The sequence below is a fragment of the Urocampus carinirostris genome, chromosome 7 (assembly GCF_059441175.1).
Source record: "Urocampus carinirostris isolate Australia breed hairy pipefish chromosome 7, RoL_Ucar_1.0, whole genome shotgun sequence".
NCBI lineage: Eukaryota > Metazoa > Chordata > Actinopteri > Syngnathiformes > Syngnathidae > Urocampus > Urocampus carinirostris.
Window position 1 is genome coordinate 8032435 of NC_142355.1, and position 27571 is coordinate 8060005.

Below are 27571 nucleotides of genomic sequence, written 5' to 3' on the forward strand. Positions count from 1 at the left end.
AGTAGACAACAATCCTCGACGGGGGTAGGCAGTATGTAGAAAGCGTTTAGACGTTCCAACTGTCCCCCAAATATTCTCCTTTTAACAAACTTTCGTCACATAAACAGCTGCTTTATTCCCAGCTTCTTGTTTTCTGGCGGCGTGAGGCAGCGAAACGGCTATTTCCCCACCTCAACGACGAAAGCGGAGAAAGAAAAAAAGCATCCGTGTCGAACTGACAGCTAACTTTGCCTTGGTTTAACAACACATTGGTTAGCTGGAGGCTAAAAGTGGTGTTGTGCAAGCAGGGAGCTTCTTTTCATTTAACAACGAAACGTGGGACGGCGACAAGATGGTGACTTTGTCATCAGTAATTCGACCTCTGGCTTCTCAGCTTCACCGACAACTCTTCGAACACATCGGGAGAAGTCTGCAGCTCAGCCAAGTCCGAGGATGTAATCTGACAGCTTGTTCCAGCAGATTCGTGTTGTCGCAAAGTGAGTACCTGTCCTTTGTCAAGTCAAGTCACATTTATTTATATAGCCCTTAATCACAAAAATGTCTCAAAGGACTGCACAGGATTACAATGACACAATGACCTGATCTTAAACCATCACGCGGGCAAGGAACAACTCAAAACCTCAGCGTGAGGAAAAAGAGAAACCTACAAGTGGTAATCCCCCTTTTAGGAGGACCAGGGTGAATTACATTTAGCATTACATTACACAAACATAATAAACACGATCAAGTTCTATTTATTTTCTGGCTGCCATACCTTATTACCTTATTAAAACCTAAAGCGGCAGCTATTTATGTTATGCGCAGCATGGCGGCGCAGTAGTTAGCGCGTGTGCGGCACAGTTCTGAGGTCATGGGTTCAAAACCAGCTACCAACCTTCCTGTGCGGAGTTTGCATGTTCTCCCGTGCTTGCGTGGGTTTCCTCCGAGCACTCCGATTTTCTCCCACATTCCAAAAAAACAACAACAGGTTAATTGGCCGGTCCAAATTGTCCCTAGGTGTGGATGAGCGAGCCAATTGTCTGTCCCTGTGTGCCCTGCGACTGGGGGGCAACCAGTTCAGGGTGTCCTCTGCCCACTGCCCGGAGACAGCTGGGATGGGCTCCAGCACCCCTGCGACCCTACTCAGGATAAGCAGCGCAGCTAATGGATGGATGGATGAATATAGGTTATCGGCTATAGAATAAAAAAAGAACATGTTATTTACCAAATCAACAACACAAACAAGTCTTTCAGCATCTAAGTTCTTTCCCCACTTACAGTAAATTTCGTGTTGCTTATTACACGTAGAAGTGTAGGATTTTACAGGAAATTGGTGCTGGGAATTATTTGTAAATATTTTCGATGGAAGGTGTGCCTCAAGGTTTTTTATTGAAAAATAGTGTACATTCGCTGAAAAACACTGGCTTAAAGTAATAATGAAATTTTGTTATTTTGTTTTAAACCCCAAATATGACTGCTGCCATAAGACATCTGCAGGAATATAAAGGGTGTGCTTACTTTTTGAGAGAACCATACCTGTCAACCTCATCCAATTTCTCCCCTTCTTAATGGTTGCAATTACCCTTAATAAGTGATAATAATCCTCATAAACACAGCGCGGCAACTAGATACTCACAGCAAGATAACTAAAATAATTTGTCAAAAGAACAACATCAACAGTTCTTTCCACACTTGCAGTAGATTAAGTGGTGACTACTGTTTGTGCATAATTTTGCAGATTTCATGCATTCTACAGATGTTTTTACTCTACGAGTAACTGTTATTATTTAGTTGGTTTGCTACAAAGATGTCAGAGTATCAGTTCTTATTTTTTTTCTATACTCTTTATGTACTCTCTTCACATGACTAAAAAACTCACTGTCAGCATCAAAGTGAGAAAGGCAAAGCATACATTTTTAAATCTCGTCAATTGAAAGTCATCTTGGTCCTCCTTTTGGCTTTTCTGGGGAATGAGAACATCAGGTAACACCTTGTAATCTTCCCATTCATCCTGTAATTTGTCTCTGAGCCGAAATAGGCAAGATGAGACTGGTTTAACAAGATATACGTTTTAAAAAGCTATTTTTTCTCTGCAAATGAACTTGACTTGACTACAATTTATATAAACATATACAGGATCAGCTATTTGAAATAATCAAAAAGCCTATAAAAGGAGGGAAAGCGTGTAATTTGGAAAGTATGAGCTATTAATACTGTACTATGTACAGCATTTGGAGTCCCTGCAAACAGTACACCCTTATTAGCTTTGTGCATGCCATATCTTTCTAGGAGTCTCTACATTCAACCTCCTTATCTGTCAACGATCGAGGTGTGCGCGTGTGTTTTTTCGAAGCATCACTTATCGCGTGCCCCTGCATAGAACATGACCGAAGTTTGACAACCAATTGCACACACAGTCCAGTTATTTGCTTTCCATTCAACTATGCATTCTGTGAATCTGAGACACTCCATGCCACGATGATATCGAGAATGTGACTGACTCATCGCCCGTGAATTTTGAAGTGGGTGCAACTCTTTTCCACACCTATTAACCGGCTTTTCTTGTTTTTCTTGTGCCAAGCAGAACTAGTTTGGACATCCTCATTTATCGTGTCGGACTCAGAGGGAAATCATGCATAAGTTACCTCTCCTGGGAATAAAGAGGGGTTTAACACATGACGATAGATTCTTGTACACGGTGTATTAATTTTTATAATCCTACGAATCAGTGACGTGCGGTGAGGTTCATGTCTGGTGAGGCACAGTCAGATTTACAAATAAATGAACCCTGAAAATCGTATTCACCATTTCATTTGCAAAGCAAGACAGAAATATACAAATATTAAAAAAAACGCTTTAATGTCCTACTTTAACTTAAATTAAGTCCATTTGTTGCTATTTTTGGATAAAAGCATCAATAGGTAGGTAATACTCCAAAATGAAAGAAAGTCCATGCAACAAGAAAAAAAATATTGAATGGCTTAACTTGCTGTTTGCTAGTATTATCACGAATTACAGTATACTGTTTTGGGTCGAAGTGTGAGTCCTTGGTTTTGTTATCTTCCTCTGCCACAAGAGAATTGCGTGCCTTAATCTGCATCCGCAGACGCTCAGCACCGTATTAAGTTGCAAACGAATCCTATTCGTAATATGCATAATATAATGCAAACTTTTGAAAAGGAAAATCCAAAAATTGATAAGTTGAATGAGATAGAACTTTAACACTGAATAAAAATAACCATAACTATTTTTTGATTATGGCAGAAGAGGCATAGACTCACCTGCCTCCCCGCCACTGCTGCAAATATCTATCATTCTGCATTTCATGCAAAAACTCAATTATTTTTGCCCATACAGTTGGAAAAAATTCTTCATTTTAGGTCTAAAACTATCTCTGTTATGATACATTTTATTCCAACAGTTAAATGAGGGGGAAAAAACTCATCTTTAATGAACAAAAATATCTGATATGGCAGAAGGAATGACATACCATTTTCTAATTTTTAGGAAATATTTTCCACTAATTTAAAAAGAAACAACTACATTTTGATGAGTTATTTACCATTTAATACATGAGACAAATATGTTTATCTTAGGTATTTTTTTTATCATTTCACTTCTAAAATATAAAATCTGGCAGTAAAATGACACAACTGAGGGCTCCACTGTATATATATATATATATATATATATATATATATATATATATATATTACACACAGTGGTCCAGTGTTCCAGCACCCACGCGACCCTAGTGAGGATAAGCGGCACAAAAATTGGATAGATGGATGGATGGAAATTTCCCCGTTGCGCTTATCCTCGACAAAACACGTGTTTTGTTTTGATAACTGTAATTTACATTTACCATGCTGGGGTAGTGTTTTATTAAGCCATAAAATGTGTTAAATTAGTCTAGTGAATACCTGTCAACCTGTACGTTTTTGCCGTACAAAGTACTTTTATTATGCATTTTAAGACGTGTACAACGTACAAGGAAATCTGTACGGAAAAACGCAAATTTGTCAATTACACAGACTATCACGAAACGGCAAATCAATCAAGTCAAACGAGTTCGCTGCGTTAGCCTCTATCTCGGTATCGTTTTGTTTTTTTCGTTGCAAATGAAGCGACCGGTTTGATGCTACGGTGCGCATGCATCTGCCGCCTCGGATTTCATGTGGTAGTTATGTAGTGAAAGGAAGTCCGTCTCTTTTTAGAGAACAGGATTTTTCGGCTCAACTCATTAAAGAGAGCCGGCTCTCAAACGGCTCACTTGCTTTGATGCATTATATTACGAATTATTATGTTGTATAAAGAAGTTAAGAAAAAAGGAAGTATAAAAGGAGAAAAATGAAAAAAAGACAGGTTTGTGGTTATCCCTTTAATCAGTATATTACCAACAATAATTAAATGCAGAAAATGAATTTATAATTTGAATAAGAAAATGTATTATTCTACTTAATTATATTTGCATGTATTTTTTTTCTTCTACAGTGAATGTCCAAGCTACTTAATTTTTGAACCTTTTTATAATAAACCTCATTCATTTCGAGCAACTCAGTATCTCACAACAACATGTTCATTAACAATATATATGATATAACGAAACACATGTACAATATAACATTTTAAACTACATAAATAAACACGTTTGAAAAAAAGAATATGGTGTAAGATTATTTATTATTTTGTAAGGGAAAATACAACATTTTGTAAGGGTCATGGAGCCGTGGAGGTTGACAGGTATGCTAGTGTATGTTCGATACCCCCTCTTTCATTCAAACATTACCGGCAATCTGCATTTAAGGCAGCAGAGGTCGCTGTCGCTATTCTTTGGGGCAAATGTATACTGTTCTGATCTTTTCATTGATTCAATCACTCACTATACAATTTTTTAAATAATAATAATAATAATAATTTCCTTTGTATTGTCATTCTTTGTAACAATGTACACAGAACGAAATGTCGATACACCTGACCCGTTGTAGCGAGCCGATGCAGCCGCAGCCAACAGAGGGCGCCACCATTTTACCAATTAGGTATGTCTCGGCCGAGGCGCGAACCAGCGACCTCCCAGTCTCAAAGCGGGCACACTACCATCTAAACACAACTGTTGAAAAAAAAAAAAATATTTTATAAAAATATTTTGATCCCATAAAGCACTGTGGACTTGCAATACAGAGACGAATGATACACAACAATTCCGGTTTTCTCACTAAAGAAGCCTCATGCCTATTAGTTGCTTATATTCTAGGAATGTCCTATGATTTAATAATTAACTCTTTTATGACTCAAAAAGCAATTGTTACTCGTGAATATAGTGATTGTATCCCAATCACATTATCTTATGAATTATTTCTATTCTATTTTATTTAACTTTTTATTTCTCACACACACTTTGACATAGGGTCGGGTCATCCATCATACAGCAACACGAACAAAATATATATAATTGACATACCCATAAATAACAAAAGAAATTACAACAAAAAATGTTAGTAAAATAAATAAAATACAAGGTTTAGACATCAAGTAAAAATTGTGTGATAAGCTTCCATCTTTTCTCGAATTGATCTAGCTTCAGTTGAAGCCTTGCAGTGATTTTTTTCCTTTTATTTGTCCCTCCACTGTTTTATGTCAGGAATTTGTGGTTTCAAACGGTAAAGTCAAGTCAAGTCACATTTATTTATATAGCCCTTAATCACAAAAATGTCTCAAAGGACTACACAGGATTACAGTAACACAATTGCACAATTACCTGATCTTAAACCAGCAAGGAACAACTCAAAAATCTCAGTGTGAGGAAAAAAGAGAAACCTTGAGAAAGGACCTCACATATGGTAATCCCCCTTCCAGGATTGACCAGGGTAAATCCCAATTAGAATTACTGTACACAGAGTAGTAAACACTAGGTAAGATGTTGAAAATGTCCGGAAAGTGCATGACAGCAGCTACGCCCCCAGCCTGTAAACTAGTCCAGAAAGTCCATGACGGCCACGACACTTCCCATCTCTGCCAGCTGGTCCATGCAGGCGTTCACATGCTTCATGTCAAATGCTGGTCCGCTGACTCATCTCCAATCATCCTTCTCCTTCGTATCACCACTAGGCAGGCAGTCGGAAAAAGACAGAACAATACAGAATATGAGGTGGGCATCAATCATAAGCTTTGGAATAGAAGTGTGTCTTAAGCCTCGATTTAAAAACTTCCGTTGAGGTTGCAGATCTTATCTCCGGAGGCAGGGCATTCCATAACACCTGGGCCCGGATGGAGAACGCTCTCGAGCCTGCAGACTTCTTGGCTCTCGGAGTCACAAGTAGACCGGCATTTTCCGAGCGCAGACTCCGTGCAGGAACATAGGGGGAAATCAAATCAGAGAGAAAAGAGGGTGCAAGCCCATGCAAACATTTATATGTTAATAAAAGAACCTTAAAGTCACATCTTAAGTGGACTGGGAGCCAGTGCAAGTTGGCCAAGCGAAGTAGATCAAGGAAACTGTAATCATTTTCCTTGCTTCCTAAGCATTAACCTCAGTACATATCTGCCTTGACCAGTCAATAACTCTTCTGGCAATATTCCTAATACATAGGTCACTGTGTCCAACCGCAAATCCCAACCGAGAGTTAAATTTATCTCCGTCTGAATACTTCTCCAGAAATGTAATATCACAGTGCAATTCCAGAAAATATGCGTGAAATCTCCGACCCTCCCAAAGTTACACCAACATAAATTGCATGTATTTTTATATTTTCAAGTGATAGCGGGTGTAAAGACGTATCGCATTTTTACTTTCCATTCAAACTCCCTCCATGTCGGACTGCTGGTTATTTTGTGTCCCTCTTTCAAAGTTTTCTCCCATTCGTCTTCTTTTATCACCACAATAGCTTCTTGTTCCCATTTTTCCTTAACCACCATCTCATGATTACTGAGATCTATTTGCAGAGCTTTATACAATTTTGAAGTAACCCCCATTATTAATTGTCCTTTTGAGTATGATATCAATAATTCCTCAATTTTAGTTGGCTCCTTACATATTTTCCTTCAATTATTATGTTTCTGGAGGTAATGCCTTAGTTGCAAATATTTGTAAAAATCATTTCTAGGTAGGTCAAATTCTTGGAGTTGTTCAAACGATTTGAATACATGTCCTTCTAACACTTGGGTAATCAACATCATTCCTTTTCGTGACCATTTTTCAAATCCATCATCCATAATCTCAAATTTAAAATCTGGGTTTTTCGCAATTTTTGTAGCCCTATTCTTAAACCTTGATATTTTTATTTTTATTTGTATTGTTGACCATGTTTCAATAGTTCTTTTAATCCATTCATTCTGGAGTTTTAACTTATTCCACATGACTACTGGTATGAATGGTAACGATTCCACTGGCACATTTGGACCAGACCGCTGCTCCATGTCCACCCACATTGTATCTTTGTATTAAGTAATCTACAGATTAAGAGCTTCAATTTGAGCTGCCCAATAATATCTAATATTGGGTAGGTCCAGCCCCCCTTTTCTTTGGAAGCTAAAAGGATTTTGTCTTTTATTCTAGGTTTCTTATTTTGCCAAAGGAATTTTGATATCAATTTATTTAACACTTTAAATGTGGATGCCGGGATCAGAATAGGAAGAGACTGAAAAAAAAGAATAGTCTTGGTAATATGTTCATTCCAATTTGTTTCTACCCTTCCGATAAGGCTTAAGCGCAAAATTTCCCATCTTTCCAGATCCTTCTTTATTTCTTTCATCAACTTTCCATAATTTGCATCAAACAGCTGTATGGAATGTGGTGTAGTAGATGAATTATTTTTATTAAGGTATTATGATTTTTTTTGTCTGTTCCTGTGTGCCCTGCAACTGGCTGGCAACCAGTTCAGAGTGTCCCCTGCCCACTGCCCTAAAACGGCTGGATGGGCTTCAGCACCCCCGCGACCCTACTGAGGATAAGCGGTGCGGATAATGGATGGATTTTTTTGTATGGTGACTTTGACTTTGTTATGATAAATACATTTTACTTTAAAATAAACCTTTGCTCAATAAAATTGACTCATCAGTCATCAGTAGAGAGGGAACAAACAAATTTTATCTTCAGTTCATATTACTTTTCTGTGTGGGTGCGTTTATTTGAAATGGGGCAGGGGGGGTTGTGTTGTGTTTCAAAAGAATCAAGTTTAAAAAAAATCAGCGTCACCTGCTTATTCAGTTCAAAGTTTGTGCATTTTTCCTTACCTTTTATTTATGTGTGCTTTTAAATTTGTGAAAATCTGTAATCAACCATTATTTTCATATTACCAAATTTAGTTATTTTGAAATTTCCTGGTGAATTTTGCATACACACAGCAGCTGAATAAGCAGTGAGTGTGGTGCATCTTACTGAATAAGTAATTAGTTACAGTTACAAGTCACTTAAAAAGTAATCACGTTAAGCCCCCAGATTGTATCACATAATGAGTAGAAGGCAAAGTGTACACCAATCTGAATGCTGTTTTCTTTTTTGGTTTGTGCAATCTTAAGAGATCGCAAACAATCAGTTTAGACACTCCATATCCATTTTGTCTTTTGTCATCAAAGTATCAAATATTTCCTTCTCGTTGTCTGGGTAATGTCCAAGACCTTTCCTTTTTTTCCCCCCAGGCATGGTGTATTACAAAAATGTTTTTCCAAAAAAGAAGACCAAAAATCAGCACTCTTTTTCCGTTAAGAGTGTGCTCATGTTTCCTCCATTGATATAGTGGTTCCTGTATAAGCGATAACCCCCCACACCCCACACGCACTACACTACTATTCCCTACTGGCGACAAACGATTAAAGCGTATGGGCATATAAACTGACCTGTTATCTTACCAGCTCAGTAGCCTAGATGGTAGGGCGCCCGCTTTGAGACTGGGAGGTCGCTGGTTCGCGCCTTGGCCGAGTCATACCTAAGACTTATAACATTGGTAAAATGGCGGCGCCCTCTGTTGGCTGCGGCTGCATCGGCTCGCTACAACGGGTCAGGTGTATCGACATTTCGTTCTGTGTACATTGTTACAAAGAATGACAATACAAAGGAAATTATTATTATTATTATTTGATTGTAGTGGTAATGATGGACCCATGTGGAGGAGGCAGGAACTGCGGGCCGAGGTGCTCAAAACGAGGACGGCATTTATTAATAAAATCAGGACCAAAGTACCAAACAAAGCAACTAATAAAATTCCCAGACAAAATAAAAACAAAAACTGGAAACCGTAAAATGCAAGTAACAAAGAAACCGGCAATAAACAAATCTGTCGTGGTGATGAAAATGACTCAAGGAGGATGATGGGAGAACTCAAAACGACCCGACTGAGTTTGCTGAACAGAAATATGTGGTGAAGTTGTGAATGTGTTTAATTGCTGTTAAAAGTGTCAATAAAAACTCATATTGTTGGGATATGATATAATGAAATTGTGTGTTTAATTGCTGTTAAAAATGTCAGAAAAAATTGTTACAACGCCACGAAATTGTGAATATGCTTAATTGCTGTTAAGATTGTCGAGAAAAATTGTTCAAACCGCACATTGTTTATTTGCTAAAAACCCCCCAAAAAACAAACCAAGATGTATTTAATTGCTGTTAAAAGTGTCAATAAAAAATCATATTGTTGGGATATGATATAATGAAATTGTGTGTTTAATTGCTGTTAAAAAAATTGTTAAAACGTCATATAACAAAATTGTGAACATGCTTAATTGCTGTTAAGATTGTCGAGAAAAATTGTTCAAACCTCACATTGTTTATTTGATGTTACTAGTGTCAATAAATTGTTCAAACCAGTTTAAAGGATTCAGGATGTTGGCAGTTGTGTGATAATAGGACACCCAGTTCAAAACGGGCGGCAGTAGCTCAGGAGGTAGAGGGCTCGTCTTGGGATCAAGGGATCCCAGTTCCAATCCCGGCTCGTCCGTGTTACATGTCGAAGTGTCCTTGGGTAAGACACTGAACCCCTAATACCCCCAATTAGCAGGTTAGCGCCTTACATGGCTGCAAGGCCGCGATTGGGAAATGTGGAGCACATTGTAAAGCGCTTTGGGAAGTCATTGACTTGAAAAGCGCTATATAAATGCAAATCATTTCATTTCATTTCAAAACGCCAGTCGAAGCTCTCTGGTGGTGGGAGTTATTCCAGACCCTAATGTCTGATTCAGTATTCGATTTTATAGTTGGAAATTTGACCTAGATGCGAGTATATACGATTGGAAGAGAATCAGAATATCAATCGGGAAAAATGCATGTTCTCATACTCTGTCTTGAGACAACCCTACCCTAATGGCTGACGCTGCTATCGGTTAGTTAGTGTGTAAAAGAGAAAAGTGTGAATCACATTGTAAAGCACTTTGGGAGGTCTTCATTGACTTGAAAAGCGCTATATAAATGCAGATCACTAACTGTATTCAATTGTATTTTGTAGGTAGATGTAAGCAGCCTTGGTCATTTTTTCATACAGTGAAGAAGCAAATGTAGAAATATGGTAGACAATGTGATTTACGACCCGCTTCTAAAAAGTAGCAAAGTAACACACTATGTTGTAACGACGGTTACAAAATTGGATCAATAACGTACTTGTAACCGAGAAAAGTAATTGCGCTCTTTGTAACGTGTTACTTCCAACCAATGTTCCCTGTAATTTTCCACGGGTCTGAGCGTTTACACAAAGTTGTTGAGCAACGCTTGAAACAACAGTAATCCCAAGTGTGGCATCTAATTAGTTATCAAACATGTCCAAAACTTGACACCAAGTTACATTTTGCTGAGTTTCCGGCAATGCAAAATTATTTTCTTCTTTTTTCCGTGTTTTTTTTTCTACTTTTTTAAAAATTCCTTTTAAAAAAATCACATTGTGTTTATTTTTTCCGAGCTGTTCCTTTTTTCTTTTTGTTCTCTATTTACTTTTTTCCTACGTTTATTTCTTTTCTTTTTTTCTAAATTTTTCCCTCTTTTTTTCTCAACTTTTCACTTCTTTTTCATTTTGGTATTTTTTTCTTTTTTGTTCTATTCCCCCCTTCCTTTAAGTCATTTTGTGCATAATTTTACATACTATTTGTTCATGTTGGGATTTAAGAAGCAAAAACAACCTGAAGACCCGTTTAGGACCCGAAAGAGCCGGTTTCTTTTAGTGAGCCGACCCGAAGAAGCCGGTTCTCGTCAAACTCTACTAACTTTACTCAACTTCGTTCTACTTCGACTCGACTTCAAAATACCGCATTTAAAACACAACGTCAGGGCAACCCGTGTGTTTTTACCTTCATGCACTGTAACTATGACTTAATTCGCTTCTTAATTAGCAATTTCGAGCCCTCATTGTTGTGCGCTGGCTAGATTTTCTTGTGCGCCGAGAATGTGCGAGCAGTGCGCAATTGCGCACGCGCCCAGCTTAGAGGGAACACTGCTCCCAACACTATAAAGAAGCCTGAAAAGATTTCCAATGTTCGTTCACATCATTCGCACTTCTGTAATAACAGACTTAGGCAACCAAATGCTCACAGGAGGAGTTGCTCAAGTCTTAAGAAGATGAAGGTCATCTCTCAGTAAGACCTGTTCAGCCTGCTCGCAGCGGAAGCCTTCAACCTTGTGCTGCATGATTGCAGATGAAGACAATCATTTTCTATTTTGGAGTCCTTGGCAGCAACTCAATCTGCTTTTTAAAAAGCTCAAGTAAAATGTATTTCTATGCCGTTGAGGAGAAGAGAGAATCGGTCTTTGAAGCAATTGAAGACAATCTGTAATTAGTCAGGTCCTCATTCGGACTTTGGCCCAAGAAGGCTTTATAACCCTCCAAAGGGTCCCGGTCTTATTCCTTCCCTGTTGAGAGAAGCTGGGGGTGTGCCAGAACATTCCGCTGATCACTGTACAGCCAGCCCACTCCGCTCATATTCAGTCATTACCTTTAGGCTAGAAGGAAATAGAATTCTTTAGTTGCTACTTTTCTGTTCTTTCGGGAAGCCTGAGGAGCAAATCTGTGTATACGTTTATATTACTGAGTCACCTATTACAGTGAGATCGTTATATTTGAAAATGGACTATTGTTTAGCCAAGCGGGAGGCAGCTGAATACAACATGGAAAGTAGGTTGGTTCTCTGTTTTGTGTTCCAGTTGAACGTTTTACATGTGTTTCCTCTCTTTTTCCAATATTTTTCTCCAGTGCACCCCATGTGGCAGGGACCCCTCGCAGTGCCCGGAGGTGATCGACAGTCTCCGATTGATATTGTCGTCCGCAAGAGCGTCTTTGATTCCCAGCTCAAACCTTTGATCACTCAATATGACCCTACGACTTGCCAGCAGATCTGGAATAATGGTTACTCCTTCCTGGTTGAATATGACGACACCACAGATAAGTCAAGTAAGTGATCCTTTGTCTGATATTCATGTTTTTCTGTTTTTTGAAATCAAATCCCGAGTTTGGAGTAACATTTTATATAACATCAGCGAAAACAGATGTTTTAGCTATGTGCAAAGGATGCTGTCGGTTTCATCCCTTATTTAAGAGCGCACTTTGTACAGAATCAGTTGTAAATCCACCACTGAAAATTTTCAACTAAAACAACAAAATGGATCAGGTGACAGTCATGTGACTATGGCTCTGTCAGTCATTCTCTAAAGTCCATGATTAATGATTGGTTCAAACACAGAAACTGACGGTTAATAAATCAATCTTTCGACAGCCTTCTCGTGCTAACTCGTTTAAAAAGGAAAATTACTCCGATTGAAGTAATGTAGTTCCTTCTAGAATAGAATAGAATAGAATATACCTTTATTGTCATTGTTACAAAACGGGTTAACATATTGTGACAACGAAATTGGGCATGACACTCCAGTTTCACACATTCACAGTGAGGTAAAAAAGCCAAGAAGATAAAGGAACAGAGAAGATAAGGTTATAAAACAAGGAGGATAAGGTCATCGTTTTAATTTACACAATATTTACACAAGAAATGTCAGCATGTAGGATGTTACATACAGTTTTGGTATCGTAATACAGTGGAACCTTGGTTTTCGAACGCCTCTCAGTTTCGAACAAATCGGTTCTCGACCAAAAATTTCGAGAAATTCTTGCTTCGCTTTATGTTCAAAAAATCGGAGTTCAAATGCCGGTACGCTAGGGGCGACGCTGAGCGGCGTACGAGTGTAGATTGCCCCCACCCCTCGTGAAGAACTGTTGTCACGCAACGCGCACTCCTTTTCTGTTTTCGTTTTTCAAAAGCAGTGAAGGGAGTGTTTTAACCCCTAATTATGCCTCGGAAGAAGGTTGGTGCAAGCAACAAAGTTGATACAGGTGAAAAAAGAGGAGTAGTGCATACAACTATTGCATTTAAGAAAGAAATAATAGCAAAATATGAAGAAGGTGTGCGAGTTTCCCTTCTTTCAGGAATACAGCATGGCTTCTGCCTACCGGTAAGAAATCCTATTCATAATTCTTTTCTTTATCCTTTAACCGCTCCCCACTTGTTGTGGAGACCCGGGTGCTAAAAAACGTGTAAACGACCTGATTTTTTTTATTTTTACACGTTCATGTTAGCGTAATCACGCTAACGCGAACGTATGATTAGCCTGGGTTAGCTTTACGTTAAATATTCAAGATAAACATTCAGGGTGTTGGAACGGATTAAAACAATTTTACATTACTTTTAATGGGAAAAAACGGCTTCGGTGATCGTACAAATCGGTTTTCGTACAAAGAAATGGAACGGATTATGGTCGAGAACCGAGGTTCCACTGTACAGTTTGGTACCGTATCTATTACAGGTACCAATATGTTTTACATTTAAATGCAGATAACAATAATAAGCAATGTTCAGTCGGTCTTCACTGTAATTCAATCCACAATCTTTCGTATTGAGCGAATATCGACAGAGTTAACAACCAGCAGCCGGAAACCTTTTTTGACCGAAAGAGCCATTAAAGCAAAAATATTAAAACCAATTTTTTGAAAGAGCCAGACCACATACATTTTTTTTGTTTTATTTAGTCTCAATTGACTCTTTCACTGCTTCAAAAACTGTTTTCTGACATAGCTTTTAAGCCTGGTGTTTTTCTGTGGTAGCATTTTACATGATGTTTGTTGGCTACAGTAATTACACAGTGTTTCTGTGCATGCCAAATTGCCAACCCTTGTTTTTCTGTTCACAACCGAGTTTCAGTGGTTGTTTTACTCGATTATAAAGAAAACAAAATTGCTGTCCGATCAGCCAATGGTAGGACGTTTCGGCAGAACATCAGTGTTGATCAAATTTACATATTTTAAGACCATATTCAACAAAACCGCCAAAGCTACTTTCCGGACAAAAGGTTATTCTTCAGGACATTTTATTTAATCATTTATTCAAAGCGATGAAATAATATTAATAATAACAAATTATGTTCAATATCGATATAAATATTTTACTTAAAATTGATCTCCCTCCCTTAGTTACTTAACAGTGTTGAGGCTCATTTTGACCGTCATTTTTGTCCTAAATAATGGTTTCAAACGAGGTGCAAGCACAGTTCTTTTGTAAAAATGTCAGAAAATACTGCAAACAATAAGGGTATTTACCGTCACTGCAGACTACACAGAGCGAGAGAGAGAAGAGAGTGCCTTGCGCTGTAGGCAGAGATACGCTCACCCAATGAAATTGCTTTAAGTGGTTTGCTGGCATTTTCGGCTATTTGCAGTTTGCTTTGTGAGTCTTCATCATAAAATATCTCAACAGTGAACACACATAATTTAATACGCTTACATTTTAAGGGTTTAACAGCGACCTACTGCTAAAACAAGCTATTATAGTGTGATAGCCTGACTGTAAACTGCAGTTGGAAATGTGCCCTATATATACTGTACTGAACTTGTTTTAAGATTGGATTTTAATAACCCAACTTTGAAATGGTAAAGAGAAATGCACATTAATCAAATTCTATCTCCAAGCCATATGTACTCACGAAAATAGCTGCTTTACTCGAGAGCCATTGGTTCCAGACCCTTGCTCTAGTATAACACAATGAATCACTTGCGTGCGTATTGCAGTTCATGCGCAGCTTCTCTCATCTGATATTTTGATATCGTTACACTAAACTTGGCTTACACTCTAAAAACCTCATGTATATTGCTTGATTTCATTGGAACGTTTTTGGTTTATTTTTTTGCACCAAGGTAAAAATGCCACAGTTGTATCCATTCATATATAGTGTAAGTCCATGTTTCTGGCAAGCCATGTACAAAACTCAATTCCAATGAAGTTGGGAAAGTGTGTTAATTGCAAATAAAAATGGATCCAAGTAAATTGCAAATTCTTTTCAACCCATATTTAAATGAATGCACAGCAAAGACAACATATTTATTGTCTTCACTCATAAACTTTATTGTTTTGGGAGAAAATCATCAACTCTGTAATTTGATGACAGCAACACGTGCCAAAATAGTTGGGACAGGTGTCAATAACTACTCAGAAAGTGGATGAATGGAAATCAACCAACTATTTGCAGGTGAACAGATGAATTAGCAACAGGTGAGAGTTGTTACTGGGTATAAAAAAGGGAGACCCGAACAAGCTAAGTCATTCACATGCAAGGATGGGGCGAGGTTCACCTCTTTGTGAACAACTGCGTGAGCAAATTGTTGAACAGTTTAAAAACAACATTCCTCAAAGTACAATTGCAAGGAATTTAGGGATATCATCATCTACAGTCCATAATATTGTGAAAAGGTTCAGGGAATCTGGAGAAATCACTGTGCGTAAACGGCATGGCCGTAAACCATTATTGAATGCCCGTGACCTCCGAGCCCTCAAGCGGTACTGCATTAAGAACCGACATCAATGTGTGAAGGACATCACCACATGGGCTCAGGAACACTTTGGAAAACCACTGTCAGTCAATACAGTTCGACGCTATATCCGTAAGTGTGGGTTAAAACTTTATGTTGCAAAGCGTAAGCCATTCATCAACAACATCCAGAAACGCCGCAGGGTTCTCTGGGCCCGAGCCCATCTAAAATGGACTGATACAAAGTGGAAAAGTGTTCTGTGGTCTGATGAGTCAGTTTTCCAAATTGTGTTTGGAAATTGTGGACGTCGTGTCCTCCGGTCCAAAGAAGAACAGAACCACCCAGACTGTTATGCACGCAAAGTGCAAAAGCCAGCATCTGTGATGGTATGGGGGTGCATGAGTGGCCAAGGAATGGGTAACCTGCACATCTGTGAAGGCACCATTAATGCAGAAAAGTACATTCAGGTTTTGGAACAAAGTATGTTGCCATCCAAACAGAATCTTTACCATGGGCGCCCTTGCTTCTTCCAGCAGGATAATGCCAAGCCACACACTGCACGTCTCACGACAGCGTGGCTTCGTAGTAAGAGGGTGCGGGTGCTTGACTGGCCTGCCTGCAGTCCTGACCTGTCTCCCATTGAAAATGTGTGGCGCATTATAAAGCGCAGAATAAGACAAAGGAGACCCCGGACTGTTGAACAGCTGAAGCTGTACATAAAGCAAGAATGGGAAAGGATTCCACTATCAACGATTCAACAACTAGTCTCCTCACTTCCTAAACGTTTATTGAGTGTTATTAAAAGGAAAGGTGATGTAACACAATGGTGAAGAAGCCCCTTTCCCAACTACTTTGGCACTTGTTGCAATTATAAAATTCTAAGTTTATCATTATTTGCTTATGGAAATAAAGTTTATGAGTTTGAACATGGATAATCTTGTCTTTGTGGTGTATTCATTTAAATATGGGTTAGAAAAGGTTTGCAAGTCATTCTATTCTAATTTTACTGACATTTTAAACTTTTTCCCAACTTCAATGGAATTGACTTTTGTATGAGGAAAACATGTAAACTGACTGAACACAGCGATGAAGCTCACTTTTTCGGTGAGCCAAAAAAATAAGCACGCTGCTCCAACATTAAGGAAATAATCCTTTACATAATGTCAAAAGGTGTTTTCCCAACTGGTTTGACTGTACCAGCGCTTGTGAAGTGACCTCATAATCCCGCAAAGTACGTATTTATCCGTAGAACCTAAAAAAAATCTGGGACATCAATGGTGTGAAATGCAGTATTAGTTTATTTAGTTTGTGTTATTTACCACATAAACACTATTTGTTTTGCCTTAACACTGGCAAATAGTAATCCAGCTTTTGTAAATGGTATTCATGTTAAATGAAATCATCCATTCATGACATCACATTTTGAGTACCGTAAATTCGGGACTATAGAGCGCACCCGATTATAAGCCGCACCCACCACATTTTGAGAGGAAAACCGATTTTGTACATACACAAGCCGCACCTGTATATAAGCCGCATGCGCCCACATTTAAACATGTAACACAAACACAAAATTAACCCAAACCCGACTTCAAATCTCGCGATTGAAACTAAATGTCCTTCATCAAAGTCCACAGTCCAAAAATCACAGCCGGCAAAATGAATGGAAAATGATAGCGGTACTTAAGGTTTGATGCAGACCTGCAGAGTCCAGGTCCCGTTGAAAGTAAAAAAAGTGTATATTTCCAAAGGTAAGGGTGGGAAAAATATATCAGATGAACACATTTACTCACGCAACTCCTTTTTTCTTTAACCAACTTTTTACCCTCTTCTTTCCTTGTGTGTCCCTCACCTTTAACGGTCTCCACTTAAACCCGGCACCCCGCGTTTGTTCCGCCCCTCATTTTTCGTTCACCCGTGCAAATCAGAATAAGTGTCTAAAATAAATACAAATAAATACATTACAAAAATATACAGTTGCAAATACATATTATACATGGGTTACACATATTTACAAAGAAAGACAGTACACCGAGAGAGTTTTTAATATAATTTTTAATAATAATAATATAGCTTTGACAGGGCAGTTAATGGTAGCAACACTCGAGCGCCGCTAGCGGCCATTAGAAAAATTCCATAAATTGGCCGCATCACTGAATAAGCCGCAGGGTTGAAAGTTAGGGAAAAAAGTAGCGGCTTATAGTCCGGAATTTACGGTAATTTTTTTTTACATACCGTAGCTCCCCATGCAAAGTTTTCTGGTGGAACGGACCAATTGTTTTCGATTTTTAAAAAAAATCCTTTCGTACTGTATATACAAATTTCTTCTCATATTAAGCATGATAAGCATATTAAAAATATATTTGTATTTTGAGTTTGTGAACTCCATCCTGGTTGTCCTACGTTGTGCTCCGAGTGCTCTAAAAACTAGCATTGTTTTCTCCTCTGCTGAAAATAAGCGTCACCTACTATGTGTTTTCCATCGCCAAAAACTAGCGTTTTGTTATTTCTTAATTTATGAACATAGCTTTTGTATGATTTGATTTTTTTTAAATAATAGTAAATAAAATCAAAATGACTATTTAGATACCCATGAACAAAGTATCAATTGGGATTACCACTTGTGAGGCCCCTTCTCAAGGTTTCTTTTTTTCCTCACGCTGAGGTTTTGAGTTTTTCCTTGCCCGCATGTTGGTTTAAGATCAGGTACTGGTGTAATTGTAATCCTGTGCAGTACTTTGAGACATTTTTGTGATTAAGGGCTATATAAATAAATGTGAGTTGGGCGGGTTGCAGCTACTATTACCGTAAATTCCGGACTGTAAGCCGCTACTTTTTTCCCTAACTTTCAACCCTGCGGCTTATTCAGTGATGCGGCCAATTTATGTAATTTTTCTAACGGCCGACAGCGGCACTCGAGTGTTGCTACCATTAACTGCCCTGTCACAGGCACAGTTTGGGATGAAAGCTATATTATTATTATTAAAGCTTTGAAAACTCTCTCGGTGTACCGTCTTTCTTTGTAAATATGTGTAACCCATGTATAATATGTATTTGCAACTGTATATTTTTGTAATATATTTATTTGTATTTATTTTAGACACTTATTCTGATATGTTTTGCACAGATGAACGAAAAGTGAGGGGCGGAACAAACGCGGGGTTTAAGTGGGGACCGCTAAAGGTGAGGGACAGACAAGGAAAGAAGAGGGGGTAAAAAGTTGGTTAAAGAAAATGGAGTTGCGTGAGTAAATGTGTTCATCTGATATATTATTCCCACCCTTACCTTTGGAAATATACACTTTTTTCCTTGGATTACTTTCAACGGGTACCGGTATCATTTTCCGTTCATTTTGCCGGCTGTGATTTTTGGACTGTGGACTTTAATGAAGGACATTTAGTTTCAATCGCGGGACTTGAAGTCGGGTTTGGGTTAATTTTGTGTTTGTGTTACATGTTTAAAAGTGGGCGCATGCGGCTTATATACAGGTGCGGCTTGTGTGTGTACAAAATCGGTTTTCCTCTTAAAATGCGGTGTGTGCGGCTTATAATCAGGCGCGCTCTATAGTCCGGAATTTACGGTACATTTACATTACATAATGCTTAAGCCACTTGTGACACACAAAAAAACTGTTACCGCGTGTTACCTTTTGAACAACTCTAGAGACAATGATATTGACTTTTCTCAATTGGTTTTTGATAACTGTTTTTGGTCAAATTTTGTATCGATTTCAACACTGTCCTTAGTCCTCTCATTTGTTATACAGTTCTGAAAGGGGGCCCTTTGCAAGACAAATTTAGGCTGTGCCAGTTCCACTTCCACTGGGGCGAGAGCAACGCCTGGGGGTCAGAACACACCGTGGACAGGAGGTTATTTCCTGCAGAGGTATGCTGCATTCTCCGTATAGTGTGGTTTCAATTATCAATCCCACTAGGCCACTACCCATATTTTCTAATTGTAAAACTATGGCTATGGTTTATAATGGTCTCCATAAAAGTTAGTTGTACAGTACTTCATGTTCGGATGTGCAACTGTGTGCTTCATTTCTTCATGGTGAAAAATGTGGTACACTTTGACACTAATGTTTGAAAAATTGGATTTCTTATTGCAAGAGCACAAAGCCTGTTTTGCTGTGATACATTGACAAGACATTAGAACTGGGCCTGCTAAAACATGAGCAAAAAAGTAGGGCATCATTCGTCTGGTTGGATTCTGGGTTTCAGTTTCGGTTTATTTTTTTTTTTAGAATACATTTACCCTCGGCGGCACGGCAGCGCAGTGGTTAGCGCATGTGCGGCACAGCTCTGAGGTTGTGAGATCGAACCTACTGTGTGGAGTTTGCATATTCTACCCGTGTTTGCGTGGGTTTCTTCCAGGCACTCCGGTTTCCTCCAACATTCCAAAAACATGCATGTCAGGTTAATTGGCCGCTCCAAATTGTCCCTAGGTGTGAATTAGCGAGTGAGTTGTCTGTCCCTGTGTGACCTGCGACTGGCTGGCAAACGGTTCAGAGTGTCCCCTGCCCACTGCCCGAAGACAGCTGAAATGGGCTCCAGCACCCCCGGGACCCTACTGAGGATAAGCGGCGCACATAATGAATGGATGGATGGACATTTACCCTCATGTTGTGTTGGGAATTGGCACAACAAACTGTTGTTAGCGGGTTGATTTCGACCTGGTGTCTAACTCAGTCCTATTTCATTAATTGTAATTTGATTTATTTTTGTTTTTAATGTGTAAAAAGCATCATACTTCTCTTTTTAAAACCAATAAAATAGTAATGAATAAAATTACTTACTGAAGGGGGGAGGGTGTCATGTTTAAGGTCACCTTTTTACTAAAGATCCAAAACAACCAATTATTCAAAATACATTCTATATATTTTGAAATAATTCAACAGTTTTTGCACAATCTGTATATAAAAATGTGTAGTGTGCCTTATAGTGCGGTGCGCCCTGTGTGTCTTGTTTCTGTAAGGCAGAGATACAGTAATAGAGGACATCATGAGAACGTTAAAGTGGGAAGTGTGGTCTTTAATTGTATATGAAAGAATAGGTATGTGCATTATGCAGAATGTTGTGGAAGCATCCCTATCCATGTTTACAAGTAAAAATGAAATGTGATTCTATATGTGCTCATCTCCAGCCCCACGGTCACCTCAGGTGTGACAACCGGCATTTTGCTTTGCCTTTTGGCCTGCTGGTTCCAAATTCCTTAGCCCCAGTGTTGCATTCGTGAAAGCACTATCATACAGTATCTCTTGCATTGGCATGTTGTCTTCTTTTAGAATGCATTACTTCTCACGTACATTTCAGCATAAAGCTTTTAATAACAATGTGATCCCAAACATGTGATCAATATATCTTGAAGCAACTTTCAGAAAAAAAGAGTTCAGTGTGCTAGGGATAGGGGGCGGCAGGGGCTCAGGAGGTAGAGCGCTTGTCTTGGGATCAAGAGATCGCAGTTCGAATCCCGGCTCCTCCGTGTTACATGTCGAAGTGTCCTTGGGTAAGACACTGAACCCCCAATACCCCCAATAAGCAGGTTAGCGCCTTACATGGCTGCACGGACGCTATTGGGAAATGTGAAGCACACTGTAAAGCGCTTTGGGAAGTCTTGACTTGAAAAGCGCTATATAAATGCAGATCATTTCATTTTCATTTCATTTCATTTAACAATGTCTTCTTGCTAATGGCGCCCTGTCAGCAAGGGGGTTCACACCCGGTGAGAAAAAACAAGTCAAGCAAATTCACTCTGAGCTAGCTATCATTCCGGGTTGATTGTAGATGCCTTGACTAATGTGTGTACTGGCACTGTTGTTTGAGTGTTTCGAAAGCGGACATGATTTCTGAGGAGCCGTACAGCATGGAAAGTGACTCCCGCTCTATTTTTCTGCTTGTTTATTTTCACGTCTTCTATTAAGCCCATGTCTATTGATGATTGATGGTTTTAAAAATGGTCAGACTTTGTTATCAATACTGAAATAAAGCACAACCAAACTCAGTTTTGCTTCAGCTCTGTTTTTGAATACGCACACTTGAAGGCTTGTATGTGTGCATGTTGTGGTTGAGAGGTGGACGTAGTAGCTGACACCATAAGAATGTTAAAGGGCAAAGTGTGGGCGCTCAGATTGCATATAAAGCCCACACCCTGTTCTCAGGTGTGCCTTGTGTATGTGCGAAATAAATCGCATGCATAACTAAGGCTGCACCTATGGTACTTTCTGCAGGGACTAGAATTACATACTCTGGTCACAATGAAAGCACTGTTCTGTTATATAGGTCAGAGGGATGTAGAAAAAAGACAGAGTCAAAGAGGATTTTGAGTTCATTAATGATTGATTCTTGCATCTGCACTTATAGTAAGCTAATTGTTTACATGTACTATTTGTGCTCTCAGCTTCACTTGGTCCATTGGAATTCAGATAAGTACAGTCTGTTTGAAGAGGCCGTGATGGAGGACAACGGACTGGGTGTTATTGGAGTCTTTCTCAAGGTAACACACCGTTCAAAACATTCAAAGAACATTCAGTGACTATTTTTGAATAAACTGCATGCAATTGGCACAGTAAGCAATTGGTTAGTGAATCAATATCAGGATTTCAGCCGGGTTCTGTGGAATATGCTTGTCCATGCTTGCTACTGCCAACATTGCAAAAGTATGCATATCTGTCAAGGGTAATTGAAAACTGTTAAGCCCATGATGTATGTTATCTATCATTCTTAACCAAGTCAAGTCATGTTTAGTTGTATAGCCCTTAATCACAAGAAGTCTCAAAGGGCTTCAAAGACCACAGACTATTATTACACCATCCCATAATGTGAAACCTACATGTGGGCATAAACTCAAAACCTCAGCATGAGGAAAATGAAAAACCTTGAGAAGAGACTGCACATAGGGCAATCCCCCTTCCCGGAGGACCAGGCTGTAATGGATGTTGTAAATGTATCAACAAACTATACACGGACATCGTCAACATGAAACATAGGTCATTCATAAGCTATAGAATATAAGTGTGTTTAAGCCTAGATTTAAACAGTTACGCTGGGTTGCAAATCTCTGAGGGCAGAGCATTAGACGGCACCGGGGCCCAAATAAAAAACGCTTTTGAAACTGTGGATTTCTTCTTGTCTCTTGGGATCATTAGTAGACCAGCATTTTCTTAGCTAAGGCTCCGAGAGATAAAAGGTTGATGTCACTTAACTTCTTGCGCCTCAACCCTGAAAAGAGCAAAATGTTTATTATTGGTCCATCTAAATGCCGTGACTTGATCCAAAACACTGCTCTGAACATTGACAAATGTAATATCACCCAGAATGACTCAGTCCAAAATCTAGGTGTCACATTTGACCCTTATCTATCCTTGCAGTTACACAGGAAGAATATTACTCGAACAGCATTTTATTTCATCCTCGCAATATTGCAAAAATCCGCCCTATGCTGTCCCAGTCTGATGTTAAGATCAAAATGTATGCATTTGTTACCTCCTGTCTCGATTATTGTTATGTACTCCTCTCCAGTCTTCCAAAGCCTAGCATCAATAATTATAACAATAATAGTTATACAAATACATTCTACTCCAAGGTGCCTTTCAGGACACCCAAGGTCACTGTACACGTAATATCAAACAACAATAAAACAAGCAAAAAGTTATAAATACCAAGTAAAACAAAGTTAAGTTAAAAAATACTGGGGGTTATGCAGTGTTCTAATTTGCCTGCGTCCCTGCGTCCTAGATGCATTATTTTTGCTGGGGACGCATCGTGTCAAATCAACGTGCGCCCCCGGGACGCAACTTTTTTGACACGAAATTGTCATTATCATTTTTTAACAAAGATTTACCGCACTCCAAACTTTTCGTGAGGCGGATCCGCCATTGTTGTTTTGGTCTCGCGGTTCGAGTTTTCGTCTGCACGCCGATCTCCAGTTCGAGTTGTGTAGTTTCTTTTTAGAGAACCGGCTTTTTCGGCTCAACTCATTAAAGATAGCCGGCTCTCAAACGGCTCACTTGATTTGAATGATGATGTTGTATAAAGAAGTTAAGAAAAAAAGGAAGTATAAAAGGAGAAAATGAAAAAAGACAGGTTTGTGGTGATCCCTTTTAATCAGTCTATTACCAACAATAATTTAATGCAGAAAATGAATTCATAAGTTGAATAAGAAAATGTATTATTCTACTTAATTATATTTGCATGTATTTTTTCCTTCTACAGTGAATGTCCAAGCGACTTCATTTTTAAACTTTTTTAACAATATATATGATATAATGAAACACATGTACAATATAACATGTTAAACTACATAAATAAACATGTTTGAAAAAAAAAAGATTTTTGGGGTATTTTGTAAGGGAAAATACGAGAGTTTGTAAGGGCATGGAGCACACTAAATTTTGGGGACCCATTGATCTCTGTTGGGACCCATAGATTTTTGAGCATGCGAGTCCCCAGGACCCATCACTTTTCACAGGTAAAATGAACACTGGTTATGTGAAACAGATAATTATGAATATACCAGTCAACAGAGGTGGATTTTGTGTCTGGATTTAAGAGTGGAGCCTGCAAAATGCTGCAGCGAGGTTTTTAACTAAAACAATAAAGTTGGATCACATTACCCCGATTTTAGCTAACCTGCATTTGCTCCCTGTCAGCTTAAGATGTGATGTTAAAGTTTTGTTGGTGTAATACAGATCAGGGGCGTCCCAGCTTTTTAATCTAGGAGCCATATAGAAGAAAAAAAATCAGTGGATGCAAAAGCTACTTCAAATATTTTAATATATGTGTTTTTGGATACGCGTAGCAGCAAGATAGCGGACAATTATGTCAGCTCCTTTTAGGTGAGGCTCATGATATGTAAAATAATGCAAAAAAGAAAGCCAAAAAACAAACCTTTTTGAAAATTGTTTAATGAAATGAAATGAAAAATGAAATGAAATGATTTTGCATTTATATAGCGCTTTTCAAGTCAAGACTTCCCAAAGCGCTTTACAGTGTGCTTCACATTTCCCAATAGCGCCCGTGCAGCCATGTAAGGCGCTAACCTGCATATTGGGGGTATTAGGGGTTCAGTGTCTTACCCAAGGACACTTCGACATGTAACACAGAGGAGCCGGGATTCGAACTGCGATCTCTTGCTCCCAAGACGAGCGCTCTACCTCCTGAGCCACTGCCGCCTTAACAAATAAAACTACTGTATACTTTATCTCCTACTGTCGACATTTTTTCCCCAATGCCTACTCTCTTAGGTACTGTTTAGCCAATCAGAATGCATGATGAAAATCTCTGAAGCAGCAAAACCGCGTTATGGTCAGGGATTACTGTAATTTACAAAAAAAAATCATTTTATATGATGGTTCATGTATTTCTTTATTTTTATTTAAATCAATATTATTTTTTTAAGTAACCACCAGGAAATTTTACATACTGTAATCAGGAGAAATATGATCTAAAATCATATTTTGGGGAATTAAAAATCATGAAGTATTTTCACAATTTGGACCTTGGCACATAGCACATTTTGGCCTATAACAATAGTTAATCAATTCCCCTCTGTTATAACAATGTTTTTGTTGTTAAACCATGAACAGTTTAGAAAGCCTACCATGGGTTTATTGCTCCTCACTGCAACTACCATACCTGTCATGCTCCAGGGCTCCATGCCCTTATAAACTGTCGTATTTTCCCTTACAAATTACAAAATGATCTTACACCATAATTTTTTTTCGAATGTGTTTATTTATGTAGTTTAAAATGTTATATTGTACATGTGTTTCGTTATATCATATATATTGTTAATTAACATTTTGTTGTGAGACACTGAGTTGCTTGACATGAATGAGGTCTATTATAAAAAAAAGTTCAAAAATGAAGTCGCTTGGATGTTCACCGTAGAAGGAAAAAATACATGCAAATATAATTAAGTAGAATAACATTTTTTTATTCAAATTATGAATTCATTTTCTGCATTAAATTATTGTTGGGGAGCAGCACGGCGGCGCAGTGGTTAGCGCATGTGCGGCACAGTTCAAGTCATGGGAACCTCCTGCGTGGGTTCAAATCCAGCTCCAGACTTCCTGTGCGGAGTTTGTATGTTCTCCCCGTGCTTGCGTGGCTTTCCTTCGGGCACTCCGGTTTCCTCCCACATTCCAAAGACATGCATTTCAGGTAGATTGGCCGGTCCAAATTGTCCCTAGGTGTGACTGAGCGAGCGAGTTGTCTGTCCCTGTGTGCCCTGCGATTGGCTGGCAACCAGTTCAGGGTGTCCCCTGCCCACTGCCCGATGATTGCTGGGATGGGCTCCAGCACCCTTGCGACCCTACTGTGGATAAGCGGTGCAGCTAATGAGATGAGAAATTATTGTTGGTGATATACTGATAAAGGGATAACCACAAACCTGTCTTTTTCATTTTTTCCTTTTATACTTCCTTTTTTTAAAAACTTCTTTATACAACATAATAATTCGTATTATAATGCATCAAAGCAAGTGAGCCGTTTGAGAGACGGCTCTCTTTCATGAGTTGAGCCGAAAAAGCCGGTTCTCTAAAAATAGACGCACTTCCTTTCAAGACACCACTACCACTTGAAATCCGATGTTTTTTAAGACCACATGTATTTCAAATTTACTCAATCAGACCAGAATGACTTACGGCGTTTTAATTCATGTCCGGCACCCATAATTGACACATTTGCGTTTTTTCCGTAAAGATTGTCTTGTACGTCGTACACGTCTTAAAATGCATAATAAAACGTTCAGGTTGACAGTTATGAACTACAGTCGTCCAAAGTTAATGCAAATTCCTTATCCCAATAATACTTCTTCATAGGTCGGCAAAAGACACGAAGGGCTGCAGAAACTTGTTGATGCTCTTCCTGCCATAAGACACAAGGTAAGTCCAACTATTACACACAGTCAAACTCAAACATACCTCCCTGAAAATGACAATTTTACAGCAACTATCAATTTCAAGGGAAAATTAGATCCAAACATCCAGCATGTGCATATTATGTCATTAAAATCTACCAAATTAAATAACAGTAAAGTTCTCATGTACAAATAGCTCACTGACAATCAAATTGATTTTCACTTGTTTAATTTTGCACAAATACCGTAAAATCCGGACTATAGAGCGCACCTGATTATAGGCCACACCCACCACTTTTTAAGTGATTGTCCACTTTTGTACTTACACAAGCCGCACCTGTGTATGAGCCGCGTGCGCCCGCATTAAAACTTGTGACACGATCACAAGTTTAACGCAGACCAGGCTGTAAGTTCCACAATTGTGATTTTGTAGAGATTTATTGTTCTATATTCTTTATCCATTATCCGTCAAATCATAATACACTACAAAGCCAATAGGCTGAGACACTTGCTGCCAGCCAAGAGGCTGAGTCAAGGTCCTAGATTCCTACCTACATAATCCAAAAGGGGTTTTGGGGTTTTTAAGGGTTATTGATCTATCTTCGTTATTCATTATCCATTATCCGTTATCTGTCAGTTCATAATACGCTACAAAGCCTAGGAGCCGGGACACTTACTCTCAGCCAAAAGGCCAAGCTAAGGTCCTAGCCCTAAAGCCTTGCTGCGATCATCGCGAATGCACCGTTCCCGGAGGTACTGCAATACCGGGCCGATGCGTGGAGTGGACAGAGCAAGCTCTTATTCCATCTCCGTATACAAAATAAGATCCACAGGGGGTTTTTAAGGGTTATTGTTCTATCTTCGTTATTCATTATCCGTTATCGGTCAGTTCATTATACGCTACAAAGCCTAGGAGCCGGGACACTTACTCTCAACCAAAAGGCTAAGCTAAGGTCCTAGCCCTAAAG

At 38.9% G+C, this 27571-nt stretch overlaps 1 protein-coding gene and 1 pseudogene across 2 annotated transcripts in view; one reads left to right on the forward strand and one right to left on the reverse strand.

Moving 5' to 3' along the window:
* ca5a (carbonic anhydrase 5a) overlaps window positions 1-27571 on the forward strand; it is a 38689-nt gene continuing 11118 nt past the window's right edge. Inside the window, exons 1-5 of one of the 2 annotated variants that reach the window (XM_088339652.1) lie at window positions 1-476; window positions 12147-12344; window positions 19510-19628; window positions 22143-22238; window positions 26566-26628. In XM_088339652.1, coding sequence (XP_088195778.1) covers window positions 332-476; window positions 12147-12344; window positions 19510-19628; window positions 22143-22238; window positions 26566-26628 — 621 coding nt within the window. In that variant the 5' untranslated portion in view covers window positions 1-331. Of the gene's footprint in view, window positions 477-11814; window positions 12069-12146; window positions 12345-19509; window positions 19629-22142; window positions 22239-26565; window positions 26629-27571 lie in introns of those variants that run through there. The other variant, XM_088339653.1, reaches the window with a different exon arrangement.
* LOC148362232 (U2 spliceosomal RNA) lies at window positions 27335-27558 on the reverse strand (annotated as a pseudogene).